The sequence below is a fragment of the Myotis daubentonii genome, chromosome 12 (genome assembly GCF_963259705.1).
Source record: "Myotis daubentonii chromosome 12, mMyoDau2.1, whole genome shotgun sequence".
NCBI classification, from domain to species: domain Eukaryota; kingdom Metazoa; phylum Chordata; class Mammalia; order Chiroptera; family Vespertilionidae; genus Myotis; species Myotis daubentonii.
In genome coordinates this window covers 68941993-68967813 of record NC_081851.1, presented here as the reverse complement: position 1 = coordinate 68967813, position 25821 = coordinate 68941993, and the positions used below count along the sequence as shown (strand labels likewise).

At 54.2% G+C, this 25821-nt stretch overlaps 1 protein-coding gene across 1 annotated transcript in view; it reads right to left on the bottom strand.

Annotated features, from left to right (window-relative positions):
• The window catches only part of OTOF (otoferlin), a 70008-nt gene that overhangs the window by 29248 nt on the left and 14939 nt on the right, over positions 1 to 25821 (bottom strand). Inside the window, exons 3-9 of the mRNA XM_059660675.1 lie at positions 17807 to 17895; positions 12486 to 12585; positions 11739 to 11920; positions 8841 to 8885; positions 4657 to 4730; positions 3171 to 3297; positions 2154 to 2208 (exon numbers count right to left, since the gene is read on the bottom strand). Of these exons, the coding sequence (XP_059516658.1) occupies positions 2154 to 2208; positions 3171 to 3297; positions 4657 to 4730; positions 8841 to 8885; positions 11739 to 11920; positions 12486 to 12585; positions 17807 to 17895 (672 nt within the window). The remainder of the gene's footprint in view (positions 1 to 2153; positions 2209 to 3170; positions 3298 to 4656; positions 4731 to 8840; positions 8886 to 11738; positions 11921 to 12485; positions 12586 to 17806; positions 17896 to 25821) is intronic.

The window sequence follows — 25821 nt, the reverse complement described above, 5'->3', positions numbered from 1 at the left end:
GAAGCTGACCAGGGAGCAGAGGGGGGACTGTCCAAAGGGTTAAATTAGAGAGAACTGAGTCGTTCTCGCTGCTGCAGTCAGACGCCCTCAGGTCTGAACCCTGGATCTAGCTCTGAGTGACTGTGACCTGGTCAAGCTCCTTACCTTCTCTGGCTCTCAATGTCCCACCTATGACACGTAGTAAGACCTATATGTAGAGGGTTCTAAGAATGACAGTAACTTAAATGGACAACACATATACGGCTCCTGACCTGGTATCTAGCATATGGTAAACCTTCAGAAAATACAGTTCCATTAACAGCAACCACTCCATTTTCTGTGTGCCCTTACCTGGCAGGCTGGTGACGCTGTGGAGGCAACAATATCTGACTACGGGGTCTTTGTTCTTTGGAATTTTCCTGTTCTCAGCACACAGAGGAGTCAAGCCCTGAGCCCAGTCCCCTGGAAAAGCCCTCAGAAGTCTTAGAACACTCTATGCTTGGATTTTTGCAGAGAGGTGAGGGGGTGACATACCCGAACCTTTAAGAAGCCCAGTGGCTTGAGGTTATCTAAAACCACAGGGGCAGGGCCATTTGACACTGGGGCTATTTTTCCACCTGAACAGATGGTCAGAGACTGAAGTGAGGATTAAGGGAAACAGGGTGTGCCTGGAGAAAACATGAACAGATGTATTCGATACAAAGAAAGGTGCCATCTAGTACATGACATCATCACCTGAGCGAGATGAGGTGGGGCTGTCTTTGAGGTGGTGTGCAAGGGCTCTGGGAATTGGGCATAAAAATAAGCTCTAACCTGGGAGAGGGGACTCACACTGATTCTGGGGTCTGGCGCTGGTACCTAGGCCAGGTGGGGTCTCCGAAGTCTCTGTCTCCTCTCACCAGACAGCATACCCACTCAATGCTACAAATACCCAGGAGTCTTCTGACCTATAGCTGGGTCTCCTTAGCCCCCAAGGGGAGGTCTAAGCAATGGATGGTCTCTTGGCCCTTCCTGCTTTCAGTTTATAAATAGACAGTAGGTGCTTCTGGCTTGTACAGGTGCCCATTGTGAGGTGTGTTGGTGTAATTCAGCCTCTCAGGCTCTGAGCAACTCTGGGAAAAGAGACAAAATTGAGGGTGTGGTCCTGCCAAGCTGAGGATCAGGTCTGTGGGAACCCTAATCAGAGTACGCCAGATGATCAAGGCCAATTTGCCGTCATACGCATACGTGCAGGCGAGGATGTAACCTGTTTGTTAATGTAGCATGAGTGTCACGAATTGGCATAAGGCCTCTTCTGTTTGAGCTTGTATCACTGATTGGCACGAGGCCTCCTCCGTTTGGTGTGTATATAAGTTACCACTGACCAGGCAGGGGGCTGGGCTACTTTGAAGAACTACTTTGTCAGGTGGCTCTTGTAGCAGCAATGGCCACTCGATCTACAACAAAGTCTCTCCTGTGTGTGCCTACAGCTTCTCGTGTCTTCTCTGTCTAATGCCCGGTGTCGGCGGAGCTGTGCTCCCATAACGTCCCAGGCTGGGAGGGCCGCACTGCTGTCCAGCTACCCCGATGGCCTTGTCCCAGCAGCGACCGGTCTGCACTGTGGCCACAGTGTCTTACAGCTGTAGCTCTCTCCCTGTCCTAGCCCTTTTGTCTCCAGTTTTAGGAACATACAAAAAAATTAAGTGTTAATTTCAGAGAATACCGAGGAGCAAAAACAAGAACACCCACTCTCGCGATCTATACCAGGGCTGACATTACTTACAGCATTAAAATAATACAACAATTTTTAAAAATGCACCGAAGAAATCTTTCTTCAGAGGCTCGATTGTTGGGATTTTTTTTGGAGGGAGGGGGTGCTCCTTGGTCTCTACAGTTCCTCCAGGTCCCTCTTACTGTACGAAGTCCAGTTCTGGACACGGAATCCTGGGAGGGCTCTGAGCAGCATAAGCAGAGTTTTCAATCTCCCCTTTGGGTTTGTACCTCTCTTTTTGTGCCGCTTCTCTGTGTGCCTCCTAGAGACAAGCGTACTCGGGGGATTTATATCTGGCTGAGGTTGTCCATGACCCCCAGGTCCCTGCCTCCACAGAGTCTGTAATGCACATCTAGCCAGGCCACATCCCTACCCCCACCGAGCAGAGTCTGAAAGGCCTGAGGACTCTAGTTGGCCCACCCACCTGGTAATCCATGGGCCGCCCGGCACTTGGCTCCATCTTAATGTCTGGCTTGGATCTGAGGAGGAGAACGTACAGTCAGGCCTGGTGTAAGGGGGTTGCTTGCAGGGGAGGAGGGCCCTCCCTGGCCGTGGTTAGATTTTGGAGAAGGGCGGAAGGACAGAACTGTGGTTTTCAAACACCCAGGACTGTCAAACAGAATGGGGAGTAGTTTTCGGAGGTCCCAACAGAGAGGACTGAGCAATAGCATAATTAACAGGGAGGCAGGCATCAGAACAGCAGGTTCAAATACGGGCTGGATGGCTCTGTGATTTCCCTGGGCCTGGAGGTATTTGGTGCCTTGGGAACAGGCCCACAACTGCTGCACCCTGCCTCTGCAGGGAGAGTGTGGAGAGCGGCTACAGTGTTTGGGCAGGTTCAAGCCTTGGACTAATGAGAGGGCCCAGTCCTCATGGCCACGTGCAAGTCCCAGCTTGGAGGGCAGAGCCCTCCCGGCACAATTATAGCCAACAGCTGTAGTTGTAAGCTTGAACCTATGGTCCGAACACGTGGCCCCAAATGCCTGAGTGAGGTGGGCTTGATAGAGTTCAGGTGCATGTAATTGAGTAGGATTGAAACCCATGAGAATGTTGTAAACATCTTGACCATGCCCTTACTTTGCCTTGTGGAATCTGCCATAAAATAAAGACACGGGGTGTAGTCCGTGGCGCTGTCGCTAGCTCTCCATCACAGAGGACAGCGTCCCACCCAGACCCAGCTTTTATTCTCTTGTCTGACTTTTTCTCAATCCTTCACTGCCCCCTCTCAGGCTCACCTAACCTGGCTGAGCTGGTTCGGCACATAAGGCACCCAATGTGGGGCTGAGTGTGCCAAGGCTGTGCCGACTTGCTGCAGGAGAGCTGAGAGAGACAGCCAGGAGAAGAAGGAAGGGGCAGGTTCAGATGAACCCAAATTCTAACATTCCTGCCTGATTGGGGTGGGGTGGGGGGCAGTTGGGGATGTGGGGGTCTGCCCACTCACCGCTTGTTGGAGACATTGGTGGTGAGAGCTGTCACAGAAGCTAGAGACACGGAGTCTGGATCCATCCCCTCCGCCAGCCGAATGCCCAGGCGGTCAAGGTCGTCCATCTCCAGCACTGCTGGTTCATCTGGGGAAAAAGGAAGGCTGGTTAGGTGGGCGGGACGGTGGGATAGTGATGGTCTTTCCCCTTTTGCTTTGGCATCAGGGAAGCTAACAGTTAAATTTAAGGTATAACTAGTAGCATCTGCTAAGAATATTATAGCCTGTATATCTACAGACTTTCCTACCTCATCTTGATCTTTTATATCTGGTTTTAATTATATCTGGTTTTGCTTTTTTCAAAATTGATTTTAATTATATCTGGCTTTGCTTTTGAAATTTTAATAGAAAGTAACTCTTTTATTGTATGTTACTTAAGCACTGAGTAGCCTCATGGAAGAGGTAGGAAATAAAAGGCACATATTTATATACCACTCATAACAATAGCTACCATTTATTGAGTGGCTACCACATGCCAGGCACAGTGCCAGGCACTTTATACACATATCTCTAGTTCTCATAGCCATGCCCCCCAACATGGGCACTATTCTCATGTCACACATGGGGAAACTGAGGCTTAGGAAGCAACTTATCCATGTAAAATAGCTGATGGAATTCAGAACCTAGCCCTGTACTAATGTGTATTAATCCAACGAGACACAGAAATGATGATTCTAAGAAGCCACCCAAGGGTCGTTGGCTTGGGCCTCAGCCAGCAGCTGTGTCCTCTCCACAGCTGGAATTGGCACGGGGGCAAGAGGAGGGGAGAGGGATTCTGGGGGCAGTGGGCCACACAGTGGACACGGGGAGTGCAGCCAGGCGCCCCGAGGACCTCGGTCAGACAGCTACACACATGTTATCCACTCCCTTCCTCCGTTTTCTGCCTGTCCTCCTCTTGAACAACTGTCTCACCCCCTCCCAGCCTGCTGCTCCAGGGGGGCCAGTGCCACCGGCCACTCCAGCCTCCGGGGCCCACCCTGCCTCTCTCCCCAAGGCCTTCCCTGCAGCCCAGTGAGAGGGAAAAGGCAGGATCTGGGCAAACATTCTCGGAGTCAGGTTTTGCCCCAGAAATAAGGAATTGGCCGAACAACGTCTGTTTTTTGTTATCCCTACTCTAACTACAAATCTCTAGGCTTCTCGATGGAGGAAGCAGAATGGGGCAGAGGGCGGGAGGAGCCTTTCATAAACAGGGCCCTGGGCAGGGGGCTCTGCTGGGCTCTAGTCTGGACCAAGAGAGATGCGGTTCCATCCTCCACCCTCAGCCCGCACAGCGACCCCTGCCTGAGGGCCACTGTCATGGCCTGGCCCCCCGCCAGCCAATGGGAGGCCAGGCCCCGCCCACGTGGCTCCTCCGGCCAATCACAGGAGACCCTGACTGCAGGGAGGCGGGGCTTGGTCTCAGGTGCGGAGAGATGGCTAGACCAAGGGCAGGTGCACGCGTTTGTACCTTGTCTTTGGGTTTCCTCCTTGTGGAGCCGGTTCTTCCCGAGCTTCATGGCGGAGAACACGCTCCTCCCGGTTCTGTGAGAGGAGCCGCCAGAATGAGGAGGTGGAGGGAGATGGAGGCAAGGAGGAAGACACACCAACAGAAGAGCAAAACCCGAGCGGAAACGCGAGGGAAAGGACACCCAAACCCCATCCCCTCGCCTACTGGTACTGAGATAAACTGGAAGCCAAGAGGGGGGATTCGGGCAGAGGAAACCCCACCCCTTCCCTTCCCCAGGCCTTCACACCACTGAGGAACAGGCGGGGAGCCAGCGACCAGAGAAGGTGGCCTGCGGTTGGCAGGCACCGCTTAATGGCAGCCCCTCGGGATCCTGGGCCTTCAGCCCTTCTCAGTCCAGTCTCAGAGCTCCAAGCTCCGCCAGTGCCCCCAAGCTGCTCTTCTATGTCCCTGCTCCCCGCCCCACCCCCCCATACTGGGTGGAAAGTAAGCCAGCCAACCCGACACAAAGCATCAGAACAGAAGTCAGGAACAGGACTCAGAGGGGCAGAGGCCGAGGTGCTGGGAGATGTGGTTGAAACTAGCTGCTCACTTCTCAGATGGCCCTGGTGCTCAAAGCCGGCCCTGTCTTTCCCAACCTCCCTGTTCCCTGGGATCCTCCTTGGCCCCCAGTGAAAAGGAGGAAATAGGCTCTTTCCCATCTATCTTTGGTGCTGGCTTTAAAAAGGCCCCTTCGGTCTGCCCCCTCTCACTGTGGGATCTCCCCCTCCACCAGTCCCCAGGAACATATGGCAGACTCCATAGTTCCTACCTCTTCCTCTGGCTTGGTGTGGCCTTGTGCCCTCAGGTGAAAGGCCCTGCCGTCGGGGGGGCTGAGGGAAGGGGCAGGGGTCCTCACTGTCCCTTCTGTGCTATCCCCGCAGCCGAGCCTGTGATCCCTGGTGCCAGGAGGGACCAGGAGTAGGTTCAGCATGGGATAAAGTGCAGTATTCCATTACTCCATTAATATTGCATTAGTTGGACACCTGACTCCGTCCACTTCCCATTGCCCCTCCTCCTGGGTGTGGCCTTGTCCTCCTGTAGGCCCACGTGGGGTGAGGGGCAGGCTCGAACCCTAAACTCACCTATAGCTGAGCCACCCATCGTGGGCCATGCATCTCCTTGTGGAGGCTTCACTATGGTTCTCAGGACCGCTGTTCTTTTTCTTTTCTTTTTAAAAATTTCTCCACTTCGTATCTTTTACAAGGATATTTGTTATTGGATTTAGGGCCTACCTGGATAATCCAATATGATATCCTCATCTCAAGATCCTTAACTTAATTGCATCTGCAAAGATGCCTTTTCCAAATAAGGTGCTATTCACCGCTTCCAGGAATTAGTTCACAGACATAGCTTTGTTTTTGTGGCTACCATTCAGCCTACTACATTTTTCTTAGATAGATGTAGCTTCCTAAGGTTCTGGGATGTGTTAGCTCAGTGAATAAACCCAGAAATGTTTTCCCAATAGTTAGTTATTCCACAGGCATATTACTCATCCAAGGCCCGTGCTCGTTATGCTAGTTAACGTGAGTTGGGCGAGACCATTCTGTCCTGGTGGAGGTGGCCTAGAAACCTCAGGCCTCTCTACTCTGGGTTGGAGAGCCAACCTCATCCCCCCAAACCTGGCCCGGTCCTAGGACCAGGCCTTTCCTTTCCTCTTCATCTGCCGGGCAAGACATGGACAGGTGTGTGTCTGTCTCCCAACGAGAGAGCAACCAAAACCACTCCTTTCACGTGGCACCAGCTCACAGTTCAGGAAGCACCTGGCATGTTCATGATTTCCGACAAAGGCATCAGGCAGGTGAAAGGAGGCTGGGGCTGACTGATCCGCCTGCGCTCTCCAGCTCCATGCTTTCCGGGGTGTAATAATGGGAGGAGAGGGGACGGAAGGTGCTCTCAAGCAGGAAAATAGATGCCTTTGGAGTCTCTCACAGCGCCAGGTAGTGGGAAGCAGCAAGCTTGCTACCCTGGGCAAAGGGCAGAGGTTCTTATTGAAATAAATGTTAATCAGTGAAAGTTGAAGATTATCCAAGTGGATTAAAGATTTGTACTTTTTAAAAATCTAATTGATTAGGTCACTGGTGGCTGAGGGTTTTAAAACTGAAATTCTGCATTTGGTCTAGGGGGTTCTTTAATTACTAAAGATGTAATGTGGTGAGAAAGCCAATAATCAACTTGGTGAAAAATTATTTTGCAACCAAGTGGTTCTTTTATTCATGGCTGCATGAAAGTAGGAGAAACAGGGCCAGGGTGGTGGGCCTCTAGGATCCACGGAGGATTTATGACCACATTTGGGCTTCCCCTTCCTGGATTCGTCAAAGTCAGAATGCTATGCACCTACAGGCTAGACCAGTGGTCGGCAAACTCATCAGTCAACAGAGCCAAACATCAACAGGACAACGATTGAAATTTCTTTTGAGAGCCAAATTTTTTTTAACTTAAACTATATAGGTAGGTACATTGTTATTAATTAGGGTACTCCTAAGGCTTAGGAAGAGCCACACTCAAGGGGCCAAAGAGCCGCATGCGGCTCGAGAGCCGCCGTTTGCCGACCACGGGGCTAGACCATGACTTCTCTCTAGAGAAAAGATTTTGAAGTTAGTTCACTCAGACTCTTTCTGCATCTATAGACCTGATGATTTCTTTGCTGGTTCCGTGGCTCAGATCTAGAAGGATGTCACTGTGGTTGGGTGATGCACTGGGGGTCCTGATGCGACCTTGGTGTTCATAACGTTTGGGAACGTTGGCCAAACTAAAGGTAGCGAGCTGGGTCCCATCAGTTTGGTCTCTCTGTTATTCCGGAGGCTGTGACTTAAGAGGGACGTGTCTGAAAGTGAACAGCTGGCCGTGGCTGCCCAAGGCTTCTCCTAAGACGGCCTTCAGTGGGACTGTCTGGTCCCATCAGCTGAAGCCTTAGGAGAAGCAGAGTGTGGGGTCTTCTCTGGATCACTTACTAGTCAATGTCAATTGGGGAACCGTTCTCCACGTGCTCCTTTGTGGGTTTCTCTCTCTTACTGCCCACGCTCCAGCACCGGTAATGCCATCACTGCAGCTGTTACAGTCATCTCTCGGGGTGTGTTGAATTTCAGTTAGTTTTGAATGTCTCCCCACATCCGGGCAGGACAGGTTGGCCCTGTCTCCAAACTGGCCTGTGGGCACATGGGCCCTTGCTGTACGGCAGGCCAGGCAGCCCTATGCACTTACCCCCCTGTTTGCCCGGGGACCTGGCTCCTCAGCTCTCCCCCAGGACCCACCCCCTTGCAAGGCCCGAGCAAAGAGCATCATGGAAACAGATTTCCCTTCTCCCCAAACCAGACTCTCCCAGAATTTCACATACTCACAGGGAGGGGAGTGTCTCCATGGCTCTATTTTTAAATTTTCTTTACTGCAACTTTCACCTATTTCCACTGATTTCTCCCCAGTGGAGATAGACATGAACAGCGTTGCCACACAATAACCGTCCAGAGCCTTTAAACCAGTTCCCACACTTTTGCTTCTTTAGGCTAAAGAGTTTCAACTTGTTTAATCTCCTCTTAGGAGTCCCATTTTCCTATCCTTTAAATCAACCTAAGGCTCGACACATGAAGTTAGAATAGTAAACGCCAGCTTACTTTATCTCATATGTTAATTGGAAATGGCAAGAGATTAGAATAGAGCGGTGCTAAGGAACCAGCCTTTACAGTGGACCTACTGTGTGCTTGTACTGTGAGACACCCCTTAGTTAGGCTTCCTTGGGCCTCCAGGATTTCATGTCCACCCGCCCAGCCCTGCCTTCCTTCTGAAGGTGGTCATTGGCTTCTTGAGCCTCCCCAACTCCTTTGACTTCACACCCTCCCACACAGGGACACCTAAGGCCTGACTTAGTGGTGGGAGCTGAACAGGGAAGTGGAAGCAGAATCAAGACACTGAAAGGAGGGAGGAGGGAATGGAAATCAGAAGGCCCGGCCACTGCCCAACCCACCCTTATACCTCCCTGTCCCTCACTCCCATGGTCAAGTGGCGAGACCTCCCTCTCCCTGCCATCCCCTGGTGCTGACTCCGCCAGGACAGCCAATGACTAAGCCTCCGACATGGGCCGCCCCAACATCCGCACCCTGTGGTGAGGACCCTTCGAGCCCTTGGGCTCCGCCCTGGCCTGGGACACCTACTTGTGCTCGCCATCTCTGCCTCCCTTGGTCTTCTCTTTGCCTTTGCTGAGTAGGGAGAAGAAATGAGGAGACAAGGGGACGTGTGTGAGAGGGCGCGGGCCAGAGACGCTGCAGACTTAGCCCCTGGCCCTGCTGACCCCCATGCTCCCCACTGGCCTCTTGTCCCACAGTCCCCTCGCCCCACAGCCTCTCACTTCAGCACACCTAAGCCTGTAGGGCAGGGATCCCATAGGGCTGGGGAGAGAGGGACCTGGAGTGCTGATGCAGGCAGAGGCCTCAGGGTATCAGCTAATTTCCTCCACCCCAAGGTCTAGTGATTTCTAAATGTGGGCCACAGGGAACTCAGTTAGGGGAGCCTGGCCACCCTCCAGGCCTGAGCCATCCTACTCCTCCCCTAATCCCTTTCAGTGGAGTGGGGTCCTTCCAGGCCCCGAGGGCCTCTCAGAAGAAAGGTGGGCAGAAGGAGGTGGGACCATGGAGGGCAGGAGGGCCAGTAGGTGGAGAAAGAGAAGGAGAGAGTCTCGAGTACAGGGAATCCAAGGAAAGCCCCAAGCCTCTAGGGGGACTGTGAGACAAAAGCCCGCTCCTTTCCTTGTTCTTTCTATGATGTGGCTCCTAGTGCAGCTCACTGGCCTCACACAGAGGGGAGAACGTGTGCAGGTGAGTGCGCGCAAACACATGCGCACTTGTGTGTGCACGCGCGCATGTGTGCTGAGTATCTCTTTGGAGATTGAGGCGAATACACACTGACATGCAAGGGCCTGGAGCCCGGTTTTGTGCATCCGAGAGCAGAGTGCCCCTGGGGTTGACTCATCCCCTCTCTGCAGTACTGACGGCTGGGATTGGGGGAGGTGCGGAGGACCCTGTGAGTAAGGGGACCCGCTGGCCAGGGTGCTGTGAAGCTCCAGCTACGGCCGCGTTTGTGTGAGAGCCTTCATGTGAAGTGGGGTGACCAGAGCTGAGAAGAAGCTCCATCCACAGCCTGGCCCACCCTTGTAGGCCTGAGAGAGGGACTGCTCGGCACTGTGTGAGCCACAGCCGCCCAGGTGGGCAGCCCTCTCGACTGTCCAGAGGCCCCAGAGCTGCTTCCCATGGGCATTGCCCCAGGATCCAGAGTATCCCTGGGTCCTTCAGGATCTCGGAGTTGGACGGGAGCCAGGATGCTCCCCCCATTGCCGGTACTGACCCAGAGGGGCTAGTGGCTTCCCCAAAGTCACTCAGCTAGTTAGTGGCAGTCAGGCAGGATGGGACTCGAACTTAGCTCTTCTGATTATTCAGAGTTAGCGCTTCTTTTCTTGCAGTTGGTGGCCCTCACAAGGCTTCCAATCTTGTCCCCAGAAAGCCCTTTCTCAGCCCACCTGCCATCTCAGACAGCCCCCTGCCAACATTCCCCTACAAGGGACAGAGGATGGGGACCCGCCTCCCTGGCTCCCCACCAGGTCTCGGCTTCTCCTCTCACCATTTCCCGCCAGATTCCTGAACCTTTGATTGTCCAGCCGCCAAGAACCTGTCTGTCACCAGCCCTTACATGGGGCAGCACTGGGCACCCCAGTTACAACCTGTCCCTCAGTCATCCCTTTGGCTCTCCCAACAGCAGCATTTGTCCGGGCCCCTGTTTTACACGAAGAGGGTATGTGACTGGCCAAGGGCCACCAGGCTGGTAGGAGGCAGAGCTGGAGAACTCAGACCTGGACCTCCCCAGGCCAATCTGCCGGCTCTTCCCACCCCACCCAGCCTGGAGTCCCAGGAGGGCAGGCCCCAAGCTGGCCTGGGTGATGCCGCCCCGCCCGCAGCTGCCTGAAGGCAAAGGTCCAGCCGCATTTGTCACGGGCCTGGTTCCTTTGACCTTATTACTATGACCCCCAGGAGGTTCCCAGGGGTTCCTAAGCTCGTATCTGTGTGTGCGTCTGTGGTTGTGTGTGTGTGTGTGTGGGGGGGGGGGGGTGAGTGGTTCAAGTGCAAAGAAGAAAAACATATTTGTCCTATAAAAGTATCAAATTCAGTTCCATTAATGTGTGTTTTTTTTCGGAACAGGGACTGAATACATTTACAGTGGGGCCTTGACTTATGAGTGTCCCAACTAACAAGTTTTTTGAGATACCAGCTGTCTCTCGCCGATTTTTTGCATTGAGTTGACAGAGTAATTTGAGTTCATGAGCTCCTTAACGATCTCGGTCTCGGAAAGAATTAAACTCATCGTAAGTCAAGGCCCCACTGTACTTGGAAAGGAAAGGGTGGAAGGAGATTGGAGGAGATGATTGCAATGGGAGGGAAGCATCTCCTCTCAAAACCCACCCATCCCTCCATGCGCCCTCCACTTACCTGCATTTCACACATCATCGCCGGTGACCTAGGAGCCTCTGGACAATGTTTTACTAGCCCAGATTCTGCCTGTCTGGGCTCTAAGTGTAGTACAATTGTGCTCCCCCTTTTTTGGGGGGTAAAAATCGTGCATTTGGGAAGCACAGGCCTGGACACAGCTTCCTGTCGGCAGGAAGTTTGCAGGCATGAATTCTGGACACCGAGGGTGCTGGGCTGTGTTCTCAACAGAAGAGAGGAGAGAGGCTGGGTCCCCATCGGGACCTCGGCTTCACTCTGGCAGGAAGAGGCCACCTTGCTGGGCTGTCACTGGCCGGGGCGGAGGCCAGGCGGTCTTGAACAGAGAGACCAGGCCTCCCCGCTCTCTGAGGGGCAGGAGCCACCCTACTCCTCCGCTGTGAGTTCTGGCATAGGGGTCTGGGGTGGGGATGCTGCAGCAACACCTTTCTCCCTCTGCTATACCTTTCGAGCACCTCAGCCTGTTCCCTGGGCTCAGTCAGGCCTACGGGGGCCCCTGGAGGCCTAGGCATCCACTGTGTCTTGGGGGGCAGTGGGCAGCCAGCGGTCCCAGCCTGTTACCTCCGGAAGCTCTTCTCGCCCGGTGGCCGGGAGCTGAGGCGGGAGCCGGGGAGCAGCCCATCCGTCTCCTGGCTGTCCTTCTCTTCCTCCTGAAGGGACTCGTCTCCCAGGAAGTCCCCGTCATCCCAGGAGCCCACAGTGCCGTCTGTGTCCTGATACCGGACCTCCACACACAGGCTGGTCTGGAGGGAGAGAGAGGGCTGGTGAGCAGCGAGGACAGCAGCAGCAACCATAATCCCACACACGTGGCTGCTTTGTGATGTTTGCAAAGCGCTTTCCCACGCTTAGCTCAGTGGAGGAAGGCAAGCTGGGTACCATCCTTCCCCATCTCCCATTTTGCCGATGAGAAAACAGAGGCTCAGAAAGATGGACATTCACAGTCAGCCAATCTAATAGGCTCCAGCTCTTGGCTCTATTCCTCCCAGGTGCCCAAGGTCAGGGCCCGCCCTGGAGAGTTGAGCTTGGATTGGGGGTGGACTCCCTGAGCCCACTGTGCACATAGTCAAGAGCATCACCCAGTGTTCCAGGGAGTAGGTCACCCTCTGGTCCTCTGAACCAGGGCTGCCTGGAGGGATGAGGGTGGCCTCCCTGAAATCGGCTGACCTGAGTCACCTCCTCCCATCTCACTCTCCATCCATGAGGACGCCCAACCCTGAGCCACTCTGTGTGTGTGGGGAGGAGGTGAACAGGCAGGCCCTCGGGTGACCCTGCAGTGGGCGAGTCCCGGTGCTCTCTGGGGCCACCCACCTTGATGATAGCATTGTTGTCATCAATCAGCGTGTCGGTCACCTCCACGTGGCTCTCCTCTACCACCTTCTGCAGCACCATGCGGAAAGTCCCGATGAGCCTGTGGACGCAAGGGACATGGGTTTCAGGGGGAGAGGCCAGAGTGCGGAGGGACATCCCAGAGGCTGTGAGTGGCAGGGAAGGGGAGAGCAGGCTGGAGAGAGGGAGGGCTTGTTCAGGCTCCTGGCCGGGGCTGTGGAGGGGGCACTCCACAGACAGGGTGGCATGGCCAGGAGGACATGTGACCCCCTGACAACTGCATGCGGTGTATGTGTGAGACCCATTTTCCTGGGAGTGCTCGAGGGCAGTGAGCACCCAGGGGGATGTTCACAGGCCAAGGAGACAGGGTGGAACGGTGCAGCCTTCTGTTCTCTGGGTACGTGGACTCGGGGTTCCCCTGAGCTCCTGAAGAGCAGCGTCCAGATGCCCAGCGCAAAGGCTGCGGGGGAAGGACTGGACCCGTGAGCAGCTCCTCCACGTTCAGCCTCCCTAACCGGGACCGCTGGCTCATGCATCCCTGTTTGTCAGTGTGGTGCCCACCGTGGGCATGCTGCAAGCTCCTCGAGGGTGAGGACCATGCGACGGCGGGAGAGGCAGCCAGCGCTGTGAGCAGCACAGTCTCGGAGTCGGAGGCTTTTGACGGATTGGGAGCCCAGCTCTGACACTCACCGGCAAGTTGCCTGCTTCCCAGGCAGTTTACTTGGGCCCTCAGTCCCAGTTCTCTCTGAACTTGGCTGAGGTGTCCTTTATAGGACCAGCTGAGACCCTCTGTGCCAAGCCCTCATCAGAGCTCGGAGCACACAGCGCTCAGAAAGCAGCCTGGTGGTAGAGGGGTGCGGGGTTGGGGGGGTTCCTGTGAGTGTCTCCAGGACAGGGCTGGGTCCCTGTTTCAGCCTCTATTTGGCATTTCCAGCCCATCAGAGACCTCAGCATCTGCTGGCTGCGTTAATGAACACAGTGGGTGCCCATTAATGCCGAGTTGACTTGAACCCCATCCCTGTGGTTTGGAGGTGTTGCTCTGGGAGGAGGCGACTCCGCATGTGGATGAACACATACACAGCCCTTCCTGTTGGAGGGACAGACACCGCGGGGGGCATCCACAGTGTGTGAGCTGAGGGGCAGGGCGGCCGGGGGCCATCTGGTGCTGCCCTTGGTTTACAGAGGAGGAAGGTGAGGAAGAGACATAGCTAATCAATGGCAGATCCAGGTGAGGGGAGGTATGGCGTGAATTCCCACTAACAGGCAGGGAGTCCATGGCGGGAGGAAGTGGTGGGAGCAGCCACACTGGATGCATATGAAATGCTTCCCTCTGGAGCTCAGTCCCACCTGCCAGCCCGCCTCCCTCCCTGAGGGCAGAACTGTCCATTCCATTCCTCCCCTCTGAGCCTGAGTAGGCTTCTAGGAGCTTCTCCGACCTCGTTCTGCTGTAAGGCTTCTTCTCTCGCAGCATCCTGGCCTGTCTCCAGCTCGGGCAGTGCACAGAGACCAGGGCTGGCCTGGGCTCAGGGACCCGCACCCCCGCCCCGCACCCCCGCCCCTGCCTCCAGTTCAATGTTGTCTTTATACAGTGAGGGCGGGGGGTTCCAGCTCCTGTACTGTGTGGACATTCTAACAGACCACAGGCATGAAAAAACACCCTGGTCTTCTTGCAGCCCCCTCTTTCGGTTCTAACTCAGTGGTTCCAACTTCAACACGAAGGGTCACCTGGAGGGCCTGTTAAAACACAAAATACCGGGACCCACTCGCACCTGGTTGCACTGGCCAATGTTTGATGACTGGCTGGGGGAGGGGAAAGGCAGGCCTGACCTGTAGCTTTTGCAACTTCATGGTGTACACACTCCCCCGAAGGCCACTTTCTGGCTTCCCAGGGGAAGTCACTGAACTCGAACTTGGAGTTGGGAGAGGCTTGCACCCAGCACATCTGCTCCAGCTCCAGCTCTGGCCCGCCCCAGGGCATCTGATTCAGCAGGTGGGGCCAGAGAATGCACGTTTCTGACAAGTCTCTGATGCTGATGATGCTGGCTCCCGGGGGCACAGTGAGAATTTGTTCTGCTGCTGCCCTTTGCTGACTGGAACTTCAGGCTTTTTGATCCACCAGGAGCCGGTGAGCACCCCATGAAGGGGGGGCACTCAGGGACATCCTTCCCTGGCAGATGCCCCAGAAGGCAGAGAAGGCCCAAGGACAAGCAGAGATGCTGCAAGGCGGCAAGACACCCCCAGAGGGCAGGATGGAGCTATTCCCCACAAGTGCTCAGAGAAGCTCTGGCGCCTTCCAGGCCGAGCTCAGGGTAGCGTCTCAGACCTTTGGACTTGGGAGCGGCCTGGAGGAGAGCGTGTCCAGCACTTTAGTAAGAAAAAGTCACTCAAACACCCTCAATGACACGTTCTCAAGCCCCTGCCTGACTCCCCTCACGGGAGCTCACTGCCCCACAGCTACGCTCACAGCTAGTCCACCTGCCACGGCTTTAATCACACCGTCAGCCAAGGTCTGCCTTCGGGCAAACTCCCACCCTCCCGGCTCCTCATGCCCTGGCCCAAGCCCTGTGCACACACAGAGGAAATGCCATCCCCAGAGGGAGGCAGTGTAGACGGCAGCGTAAAGAGCCGGGCTCTGAAGTCAGACAGAGGTGGCGTCTAAGGGGGATTCCGCCACCTGGCAGCTGTGTGTCTTCGGCTAGTTTTCCGACCTCTCTGAGCCTGGCTTTTCCCCATCTCCCCAGAGAAGGTGATGCCCTCACTTTGCTGTGCGGTGGTGAGAACACCCAAGTGAAACTCCTCCGACACTGCACGCTCAGATGTGGGCCCTTCTCCCCTGTGTGCAGGGGTGTGCTATCTGGACGGCTTGTGCAGGGCTGGACTCCTTCGCAGGATGGGCTTTGGGGGCGGATGCACAGCCTCTCGGAGCTGGGCCCCAACGGGAGGGTGGGGCTGGGTCACGGGGAGCCAGCATGGCCAAAGGAATCAGCTTGTCACAGACCCGCAGGGGGACTTTAACTCCTAACAGTCACCCCACCCCACCACCCACCCGACCTCCCTCAAACAAAAATAGAAAATAATACTCTTTGACATGGACAATAGATATTGTCTTCATCTTATGGAAAGTATGAAGAAAAGCATTTTTATAAAACTTGGCTCTTCCTACAGGTCTGTAACATACCACCTAAGCAAAACCAATGCTTGCTATAAAAACACAGCTCCCACGAGTGCCTTAATCCTTAATATTGCTTCCAAAAGAATGGGGCCCTTCAGCCCCCCTCTATAGACACGAAGGAAGCCCTGACTTTGGGGTGCATGCTGACCCCCCAGGCAAGCCCTCCCACCCCAGCTGCCCTTGCCCAGCCGGGCTGTAGGCTCAGTGGGGTCTGCCTTTTGCCTCTGCTCCTCTGGGTGGGTCAGCATGGAGCAGCTGCCTGGGAGGCTGGGGCCCAGGGCAATGGAGGAAGGATGGGCTTAAGTGCCCCTGGAAAGTGGAGATGGAGCCCCTTCGCTCTGGGGCAAGGAGCACTGACCTGGGGTCAGCAGGTTGAAGACCTGGCTCTGCCCTGACCCTGCTGTGTGACCCTGGGCCAGGGCCCTCTCCAGGACTCAGTTTCCCCCAGGCTGTTAGGTGAAGGGGCTGGGACCCAACCTCCTGTCCTCTGACAACCTCCCCTAAGGGGCCCGTCCAGATTACCCATCACAGAGGGGACACCCCCCCCCCCCAGTGCCCACAGCTGCCCCGGAGGCCGGACTGGCCGCAGGGAGGATTCCCAGGTGCTTAGCCAGCAGGAAGGGGGGCTCAGCGCAGACAGCCTGCGGACTGACCACAGTGGAGCTGAAACCAGGCACCAGGACCTGTCAATAATTCATCACTTTCCCCCTGGACCTGGTGTCAGGTGCCCGAGGCGGCCAGGCCTCCACTGCTGTCCTGGCTCCTGCATTATTCAGGAGCCTCAGGAGACCGGTGCCTGGGTCAGGCCACACACACACACACACACACACACACACACACACACATACATACACACACACCTCTGCCAAGGGTCCTGGACAGGCAGAGGGAAGCACAAGACCCTCTGGACCAACACTCATCCTCACCGGGAAGTCCAAGGTTCCTGAAGGCAGGGCCAAGCCGACCAGGGGTCTCCTGCTCCCTGACTCGGACAATTTCTCCCTCCTCCCTGCAGCCCCTGGAACCACTGGGCAGCGAGGGACCAGTTTCCAAGCCGCCCTCCACTTCCAGAACAAATCGGTCCCATTTCTCACACCATTTCATGTTTCTCCCAAATGCATCAGTCATGTGACTAGCTCTCACCTGGGGTGCCCTCAAGTCTTCTGGTTCCTGTTCCCAGATCCCCACACCCCGGGCACCCTCTGACGCACGGAGACATGTGTTTGTTCACTCAGACAAAGGCAGAGGGGCTTCCTGGGTGCCAGGCACCTCCCCAAGCAGTGGGTGTGGATTTGCTGGTTAGCAAGCCCAGAGCAATTGGTTTTTGAACCCAAGGCAGGAATTGGTATTTATGATATTTAGCCATCATTCCAGTCTGTTCGAATCATTCCGAATTCTGCTTGTCGCCCAAAGAGAAGGACGGGAACCTTGCCTGAACCTCTAGTAGTGACCACGCTCACATGTAGGTGCGCTTCGTGGCAGAACGTAAGCTCCCTGCGGATAGGCGCCTCCCTATCCCCCGCACCTGGTTCTGTGCCTGACACACAGTAGGCACTCAGTAAACATTTGGGGGACTGAATGAGGAGCAGACATCTATCTCATTTAATTCTCTCAGCTTCCCTTTGAGGTAAGTACTTATCCTGTTTAGACAGGAGTGTACTGAACTCGGAGAGATTATGTAGCCTGCCCACGGCCACACAGCAGATGGCCGAGCTGGGACCCGAGATCAGGTTTGCCCGACTCCTCAACCATCGGACTTCGCTGCCTCAGAGCTCTCGTCTTCCGCGGTGAGGCAAGTTTGCCCTCAAAGCTACAGATGGTCTATTGGAGGATATTATCAGCCATGACATTATCTCTTGGATGGATCACTGTCGCCCAGTATGGTGTAAGGGGGAGACTTAAAGACGGGGACAGGAAGCACTGGGGACAGACGGGGCGAACAGGAGGCTGAGGTGTTCTAGACCAACAATGGAGGGCTGGGGGACTCTGAGGACAACATGGGGGAGCAGAAGATCAATCTAGGGTAGGCTATGGGTGTGGGTCCCCTTTTAAACCCGAAGGAGAGGGCAGCTCAAGGAGCAGGCAGGCCCCCAGCCCCTTCGACCCACCTCCCCGCCCACCCCACGCTTACTTGTTGCTGAAGACTTTGCTGTAGTTGAAGATCTGAATCTCGAGCACCTCATTGTTGTCGATGCTGCTGGCCACCGGCCACCGGAAGATCTGAGGAGAGAGGGGTGGCTGTGGCCTTGGGTGGACATGACAGGAGGGGTGTGGGGACTTGGAGGGATCCCAGGTCAGCTGGCCCCTCACATTGGCCCAGTCTACACAGGGGCAAGGTTCACGTCTGGAATCTCATCTCATTCCAACCACCCAGCTGGCATGGGAGGGGATGTGGAGGACCTGAGTAGGCATCCCTGACCCACTCTGTCTCGGGCCACAGGCCTGAGAAACGAGAGAAGACCAGGTGGAAAGAGGATGACAGATTGGAGCAGTATACCCTTCTGAACTTGACTTTGAATAACGGAAAACGACCAGAAAACCCTGAGGTCTACTCAAACTGCACTGAGCCATGGCTTCACGGGGGAGCTTGGAAGGCAGGGACTTTTAAATTTTGTTTCATTTTTATACCCCATTGAGTTCCGACTGCTCAGTAGGCTAGAGAGAAATAATCATGACGGTAATAGTAACAACAGCTGCCATTGACAGAGAGCTTTTTATTAGGCTTTAGGTGCATTAGTTCATTTAGTCTTCGCTACAGCCCAGGAGGCTGCAACGTGTCCTCTGCTGTATAGACAGAAGCTCGGCTCGGAGAAGCGGCAGGATCTAACGCTTGGTCGTTAGTGGTAGAGCAGGCCCTGGGGAGGCTTCTGGGAGCCCAGCCTGCAAGTCTGCCGTTGCAAAGCCACGCTTCCTTCTCCCAGTCTGGGGGCCGGGGGCCTGGGGGACATGGGCCAGTCTGGAAGGTCACTGCCAATGTGGGTAGGGAACTATCTCAGAAAAATGGCCTTCGTGTCCCCTCTCTCTGGACTGACCAAGTCCCAGGGAGGCCCCTGATACCACCCCCTGCACCCCTCCTCTTGCCCTGTGGTTCAGCTGGGGCTGCAGGAGAGGGAGGAAGACGCAGAGAAGGGCGGGGCTGGGGAGGGGAGGGTTCTGAGCAGGGCCTTGGGCTGGGAGGAAGGGGGCAGGTGAGGGTGGCCCGGCGCAGCCGGCCTGGCCCACAGGCCCCGTTAAGCAGCTCCTGCTCCTGCCGCTGCCTGGCTGCTTCCAGCTCAGCCGAGGATGCGGTTTGCTTAATGAAGTTGCTTTTGTTGGGCTTCGGGGAAATAAACAGGCGCATGAAGGCCGGAATCGGCAGCTCGGTGCTGAGGGGAGAGGGCTGGGGAGCCACCAAGGTCCGTTTTCTTGGGATGAAGGGGCAGGGGTGGTTGATCCACCGAGGGTCTGTGGGTGGGGTTTGGGCTTTGAAAGGAGAGAAAGATGAGAAGAAAAGGGAGATGTTGTTAGAGGACTTCTGTTTGCCCATCACCACCGACTAGCCCAGCGATGGAGTATGCATGGGTCACATGGGCCCTCGGGAGTAAAAAGCTGACCATCCTTAGCCAGTTTGCGGATCGGGAGAGGGGAGCGGAGCCTCTGACTGGAGATGAGACTCCAGAGGAAGCAGGCGGATATGTGGCTCGGAGCCCTTTAAGGGATGTTTCCAGGAAGGAGCCCCAGGAGGAGAGAATGTGAGCAAGTAACTCCTAGAGCCGGGCTGGGGCTGGGCGGGCTGTCACCACGGGCGGGCGCCAGAGACTGAGCCGTCCTCAGGGCTTTCATGACGAGAGGAAGGAGAGGCTTGAGCGTGAGTGTCATACGCTTCTTTCACCGCTGGCTTCCTCCCCCTTGAATATTCTTCCCTCTCCCCACGCTTCTCCTCCCCATTTTCCATCCACCTACACTCTCCCTGGTCTCTCCATTTCCCTTCTCTCCTGTGTGCTCCTCTGTTATCACCCCATCATTTCAACCCTATATTAGTTTCTCTTTCTTCCTTCCTCTCTCTCTCTCTCTCTCTCTCTCTCTCTCTCTCTCTCTCTCTCTCTCTCTCTCTCTCTCCCAAGCCCCTCCCTTCTAGGCCAGCACCTAGCAGAGGTTCTCAAGTCTGGTTGCACATGAGAATCACTTCTGGAACCTTTAAGAAATCCCAAGGCCTACCCTGCACCTGAGACTGATTAACGGAGTCTCTGCTGGGGTCCAGGTGTCAGTATGGTAAGAGCCCCCAGGCGATGCCATGTGTGGCCAAGTTTGAGGAGCACTGCGCAAGGGAAGAGCTTCCTGGTGGAGGCAAGCGTCAGCTCCCCCTGCCCCCTCTCCAGCCCACCTGCCCTCTCCCTCTGGGGTTTGGATCAGGCAGGACTTTGCAACCTGAACCAGCCTCCTAGCTCCAGGGAAATGACTTAAGGACAGGACTTGGGGCCCAGGGCCCTCTTTGCTACCTCCATTTGGCCCCCTTAGAAGCAGAGGCACGGGCTGTGGCTTGGCTTGAATTTTGCTTGGCTGAGGGGTCGCAGGAGCCCTGGGAGTACAGGGCTGTGACCCAGTTCTCCAGGTCCAGACTTGGCCGTGACCTGGCTGGCCTGGGCGGCAGAGTTCTGTGTCCTATCAGCCCAGCAATCTAGGACTCCACGGAAAGGTTTCCCTGATGCAGGCTGGAGAATGACCTGGGTTATCCTAGTCGATGATTTAGGTCATCGAGTGGGTCTGGAATGACCTAAATTGGCAGGACAATATCCTTAAAAGGATAGTCTTCTAGATTTTGGAGAGGAAAATCTTAGGGTGTGGTACAAAGCTTTAGGGTACAATGGGAAGAGACTGCCTTGGGAATTTAAAGACTTAAGACTCAACTTGGGTTTATTCTTACACTTGGCAATATTCCCTGAGTCCTGGTTTGGGTGTCAAGCCAATGATGAGCCAGACAGGTACACTCCTGGCCCTTCAGAGCTCGCAGCCCATGACTTCCAGGTGAAAGAAAAGTGGGCAGATGAGATCCCCTTGACCCTCCACGCCGAGGGCACAGAAGGCCCATCGTCCCTTTTTGTTCTGGGTCCATCTCCCACTAGACTGAGACCCCCCTGAGGGCAGTAATGAGTCCTGTCCACTTTGCAAGTGGCCATAGGCTGTGGAATCAGATGAGCTTGGGTTCAAACCCTGAAGTGGCTACTTATCACCTGGGATGATGCCCACCCAGGGAGTTATAGCCCCGTGTAGAGCTCTCAGCCCGTCCGCCACATGCTGAGCACTCAGCAGAGAGCAGCTGCTTTTCTTACTCTTCCTGCAAGCGCCATTGTCATCTGGCCGCTCCTGTGGGGTCTGGCCACATGGGGCCTGGCTTAGAGCGAACTGCCTTGATGTGGGTCTGGTGTGGCCAGTCCTGTTTCTCCAGGGCAGGGCCTTTGCTGGCTGCTGGCCTAGCAAAGCCTCTCTCTCTCTCTCTCTCTCTCTCTCTCTCTCTCCAGAGCTGTAAGTTAAATGCGGGATCTCAGGTTCCAGCCTCTGGGAAAGGAGACACCGCATCCAGGCTCTGTTTCCACCCATTGTGTCCACAGCATTGTTTTCCCTCCACGGCCCCCTCCTCCCACTCCGCCCAGCCCGCAGCAGCCCCTCTCATCCTTGTCTGAGTAGAGGAGGGGATTTGCTTTCCTGTCTTTTCTTTCATTTTGCAGCCATGCACCGTTCTGTCAGGCGGGCAGAGCAAGGCGCATATCCCCGTTTTATAGAGGGGAACCGAGGCTGGAGAGGGTGAGTGGCCAGCCCAGGGGCGCAGTGTATCAGTGCCTCAGGGCGGACTGCAGCCCAGGGCTCATGACCCCCCGCCAGTGTGCTCTGTACTAGTGAGCTGGTTCCCAGGGCCCTGGGCACAGTAAGGACGAGAAAGGGAAGTCTGGGAAGCCAAGAGGCCTGCAGAGGTTTTGTGAGGAGAGCTGAGGTTCCTTTCCAAGCTTGTTCTGGGGTCACTGACAGGAAGTTCAGGATTTCTCCGCTCCAGGCTGGGGAGACAGGTGCAAGCCTGGGCGCAGCTCCCCTGGGCCCTCCCTGAGCCGGGGCCTCTCCTGCTTTGTGGGGTGTGCGCTGCTGACCGGTGGTGGCCAGGCGCGGCCACTTCTCAGAGGGAGAAATGGAGGCAGCAGGGGGAGGGAGGGGGCGCGGTGGAGAGGCTCCCACCCAGCAAAGCCTCGCGGGGTGGCCAGGCCCAGGAGTAGCTACATCCAGAGGAGGCTTCAAATCAAACCTAGAAGTGAACTTTGAACCCGGCTTTGCCCCTCACAGCTCTGCCATGGGGTGGGGTGGGGGGGCGGGGAGACACGTGTTCTCGGAGCCTGCGTTCATCCTCTGCAGGTGGAGGTTGGGTGGAGGAGGACTGGCTCAGGAGGCAGCTCAGTGCTGCTGCTGCTGGGAGCTGCTGTCATGATCCTCCCATGGCTGTTGGGGGGGAGTGCCGGAGGGTCCTGAGCGCCCCAAGTCATTTAGCATCCTTGGCCCCATTCCACTGAGTGCCAGGGGTCCCCCTGTGACAACCAGAAACGCCCCTGCCCGCCCCTGGGTGAGCAGGACCTGCCCCAGGTGAGAACCGCGTCTTCCCATCGCAGGGCTCCTCTCTGACATGGCGCGTGCTTCTGCTCACCCCTCCTTGGCGTCCGCCCCTTCCCCGGTCTCTCCTCACTGGCACAGGGGCTCCCCAGGCCCAGTTCCTGCACGAATCCTCATCCGTGTGCTGTTGAGCCTGGGGACTGGCACGCACGAGGTGCTAGAACACGGTCCCTTGCTGGGGGGCGCATGGACCAGCTGCCCCACGCCAGGAGCACTGGGAAGGACACGGTGATTAACTTCGAATGTCATGTACACCTGTGGCTCAGGTGTCCCGGGGGCAGTTAATGGAAAGGAGTGGCAGTGCCCTTGGAGGGGCATCAGGTTGCTCCCTGGCTGGAGGCCTGGGTGGACATGTCCCCTGGGAGACTTGCTGAGGGGGAGGGAGTCGGGTGCTTTGCCTGACCGACGGCAGGCAGGCCGAGGCCCAGGGAGGCGGGACTGTGGGGGAGTCTGCATTTCACCAACCAGCCGCTTCCTCTCGGGGCCCTGATTGAGGGAATAAGGAGAGGAAGAGGATGGGCAGGTTGTGTAGTGGGGCTCGCCCGAGGCCAAGACAACTGGCTGAGGACCCAGCAACGGTTCTGTAGTCACAATGATTCCTCATTTTGTTCATCATTTTACAGAGACTTCATAGCATCAGCATCCCCATTTGACAAATGTGGGTATTGAGACTTAGAGAAACTGAGGCAGAAATTCACCCGGAAGGGGAGAAGGCACAGCCTGGGGCTGTAGTGATCAGTGGTTGCTCCAGAGCCCGGGGGGAAGGTCGAGGCCTTGCTCCTGGTGCCTGTAGCTCTGGGCCTATGGACAGGAGTGTGGGACGGGCCCAGGGTGAGGAGGAGACAGAGGTTCCGAGTGGCCCCTCAGGATGGTGTCTGCTCAGCTAAAAGCCAGCCGCAAAGGGAACAGTCTGACATAGGCCCTTCCAAGTCCAAACCCAGCCAGACGTCAGAGCTAGAGCCTGGGAAGGAGGGGTGAGCTGTGATGGGGGATCACATCAGAGCTTCTGCTTTGTGCCAAGATGGTGACTTGAGGCTGTTGGTTCTTGCCCCAAAGTCAACCTGGAGAAATTGCAGAAGCAAGAGGGAATATGGATTCTAGGAAACAGCAAACAAATCGGTAAACAAATCAGAGGAGCCCAGGGAGACCGAGGGCTGTTTGACTGTGTGGGGTGGACGGAGGCTGACCCTGGGCCGGGGGTGAATGGGAGTGGCAGTGGGAGAACAGGTCAGAGGAAGTCTGTGTACCTTCTGCCCTTACCTCTCCCCGGCATGGCCTCGGGTGCTCCTTGCTTGCTCCTTAACTGATGAAGTTGGGGTAACAGCCTTGTTGGGAGGGAACTGAGGAAAACAGGTGTGGACAGACCAGCTGCTCACACCTTCTCTCCGTGAACCCCACAGCCAGTTTGTTAAAAAGTTAGACTGCCTTCTGTCAACCATGTTTCTCCCTAAAGGCTCAGAGATGAGGCCCCGACTCTCTCTGGTGACTGGGGCCCTTCTGGTGCCCATCCCACCCATCACCCCCTAGAAACAGGCACAGCCTTTGAAGACTTGTGCCCAACAGAGCTGCTGACACCAGAGGGACATGAACAGGCAAGTAAAGAGCCACTTGGAGAGGCCCCTCCTCCAAAGGAGACAACACGCCGAACAGATGTACCAGCTGAAGCAGGGTCATGAGAACCAATGGACCGGAGAGAAATATATTAGCAATGAAACCAGGACAAGGGATCACAAAGAAGAACAAGTTAGTAAACTTGGAAGATCAATTTGAAGAACTCCCTCAGAAGACAGCAGGAAAAGTTAGATAGACCAAAAAACATAAAAGCTAAGAAATCGCAGCTAGAAATAGAAGTACTGACATCTGATAATAGGGGCTGGCCAAGGAGAGAATTATATAAAAACTGAGTGGAAGGAATATTTGAAAAAAAATAATGGAGATAGAATTTTCTATAATAAACGAAGGATAAAAGGCCTTCAATTAAAAGGGCTCACAAGATAGTGCAAAACAGGAAAGAGAAGGAAATGTAAATTCAGAAGCATTATAATAAAATCTAAGAATACCAAAGATAAAGGGATCACACTTTTTTTCTCCCAGAGAGAAAGAAAATGTCATCCATAAAGTTACAAGAACCAGATGGCCATCAGCCTTCTCAATGGCAACATGGAATGATAGTTTTGAGGTTGCGAAAGAACTCTGAACCCAGAGTTTTATATCTAGTGAATGAAACTCATTGAAATTGGAAGAAATAAGAAAAAATGTTCTCAGAGTTTTAAGCTTTAAGTATGCTACACAAAGACCCAAACTAAAAATGCTTTTGGAGGAAGTTCTCGCATAAGAAGGAAAACAAGTCCAAGGGGAAATAATAGTAATTTATTTAAGCTACCAATAGGGATACATAATCATAAGTAAGGGTAACTACCTTGAAAACAAAAATAGAATGTATAACTTTTCAAACTAACAGAAGAAAACGTGATTTATTCAATGGAAAGCTGGAAAGGAGAAAACAAGCAAACAAACGTAGAGTAAGTAAAAAATATAAAATAAGATGGTGGTAGAAATAAGCCTTAGAACAATAACAACCACAATCGATGTAAATGGATGAAACGAAACAATTAAAACACAAAGACTCTCATATTGGGTTATGAAAATAAGGTCTAGTGACACATGCCCCAAGAAGACACACTTGTATTTAAAAACACAGAAATATTAAAAATAAAAGATGACAAAAATATGACCAGAAAATAAAAGTGTTGAAAAGGTATACCAGGCAAATGAACCAAAGTAAGTTGAGACAGCAATCCTAGCCGTGGATAAATAGAAATTAATGTAAAACACATCCCAAGAGACAAAAGGGGATATTAAATAACGGTAAAAGGAAAAATAGACAAGAAGATCCAGCCACTGTGAGCATATAAGCAACCAGTAAGAGTCTCAAAATGCATCAAGCAACGACTGGTGGAACTGCAGAGGGAAATATATAAATCAACAACTATAATAGGAGGTTCTATCACAGTCAATTTTGAAAATGATAGATCAAGCAGAGAAAAACAAGCAGAAAATAGAACAACCTAACTGGTAAGCTTGCGCTTGTATAACATAACATGTGCTTCAGCTTATATTGCACTATACTATAGAGAACCCTACACTTAACACATTCCGTTTAAGCTGAGGATGCAGTTATGACCATGAATTAGGTCATAACAGAAGTCTCAATAAATTCCATAGAATTAATAGCATAGAACTATGTGCTTGGATAGTAATGCAATAAAACTAGAAATGAATTAAATAAAGAGCTAAAACATCACACGTATTTGGAAACTAAAGAAAATTATATAACTCTTGGGGGTAAAAGAAAATCGTAAGGGAGGGTGGGGTAGGAAAGGCCAATGAGGGAAAAAGGGGACATATATAACACTTTCAACAATAAAGATTAAAAACAAACAAACAAAAAATCATGGGGGATGTAAGAAATATTTAAACCGAATAATAATGAAAGCGCTACCTCCTGGGGGAGTG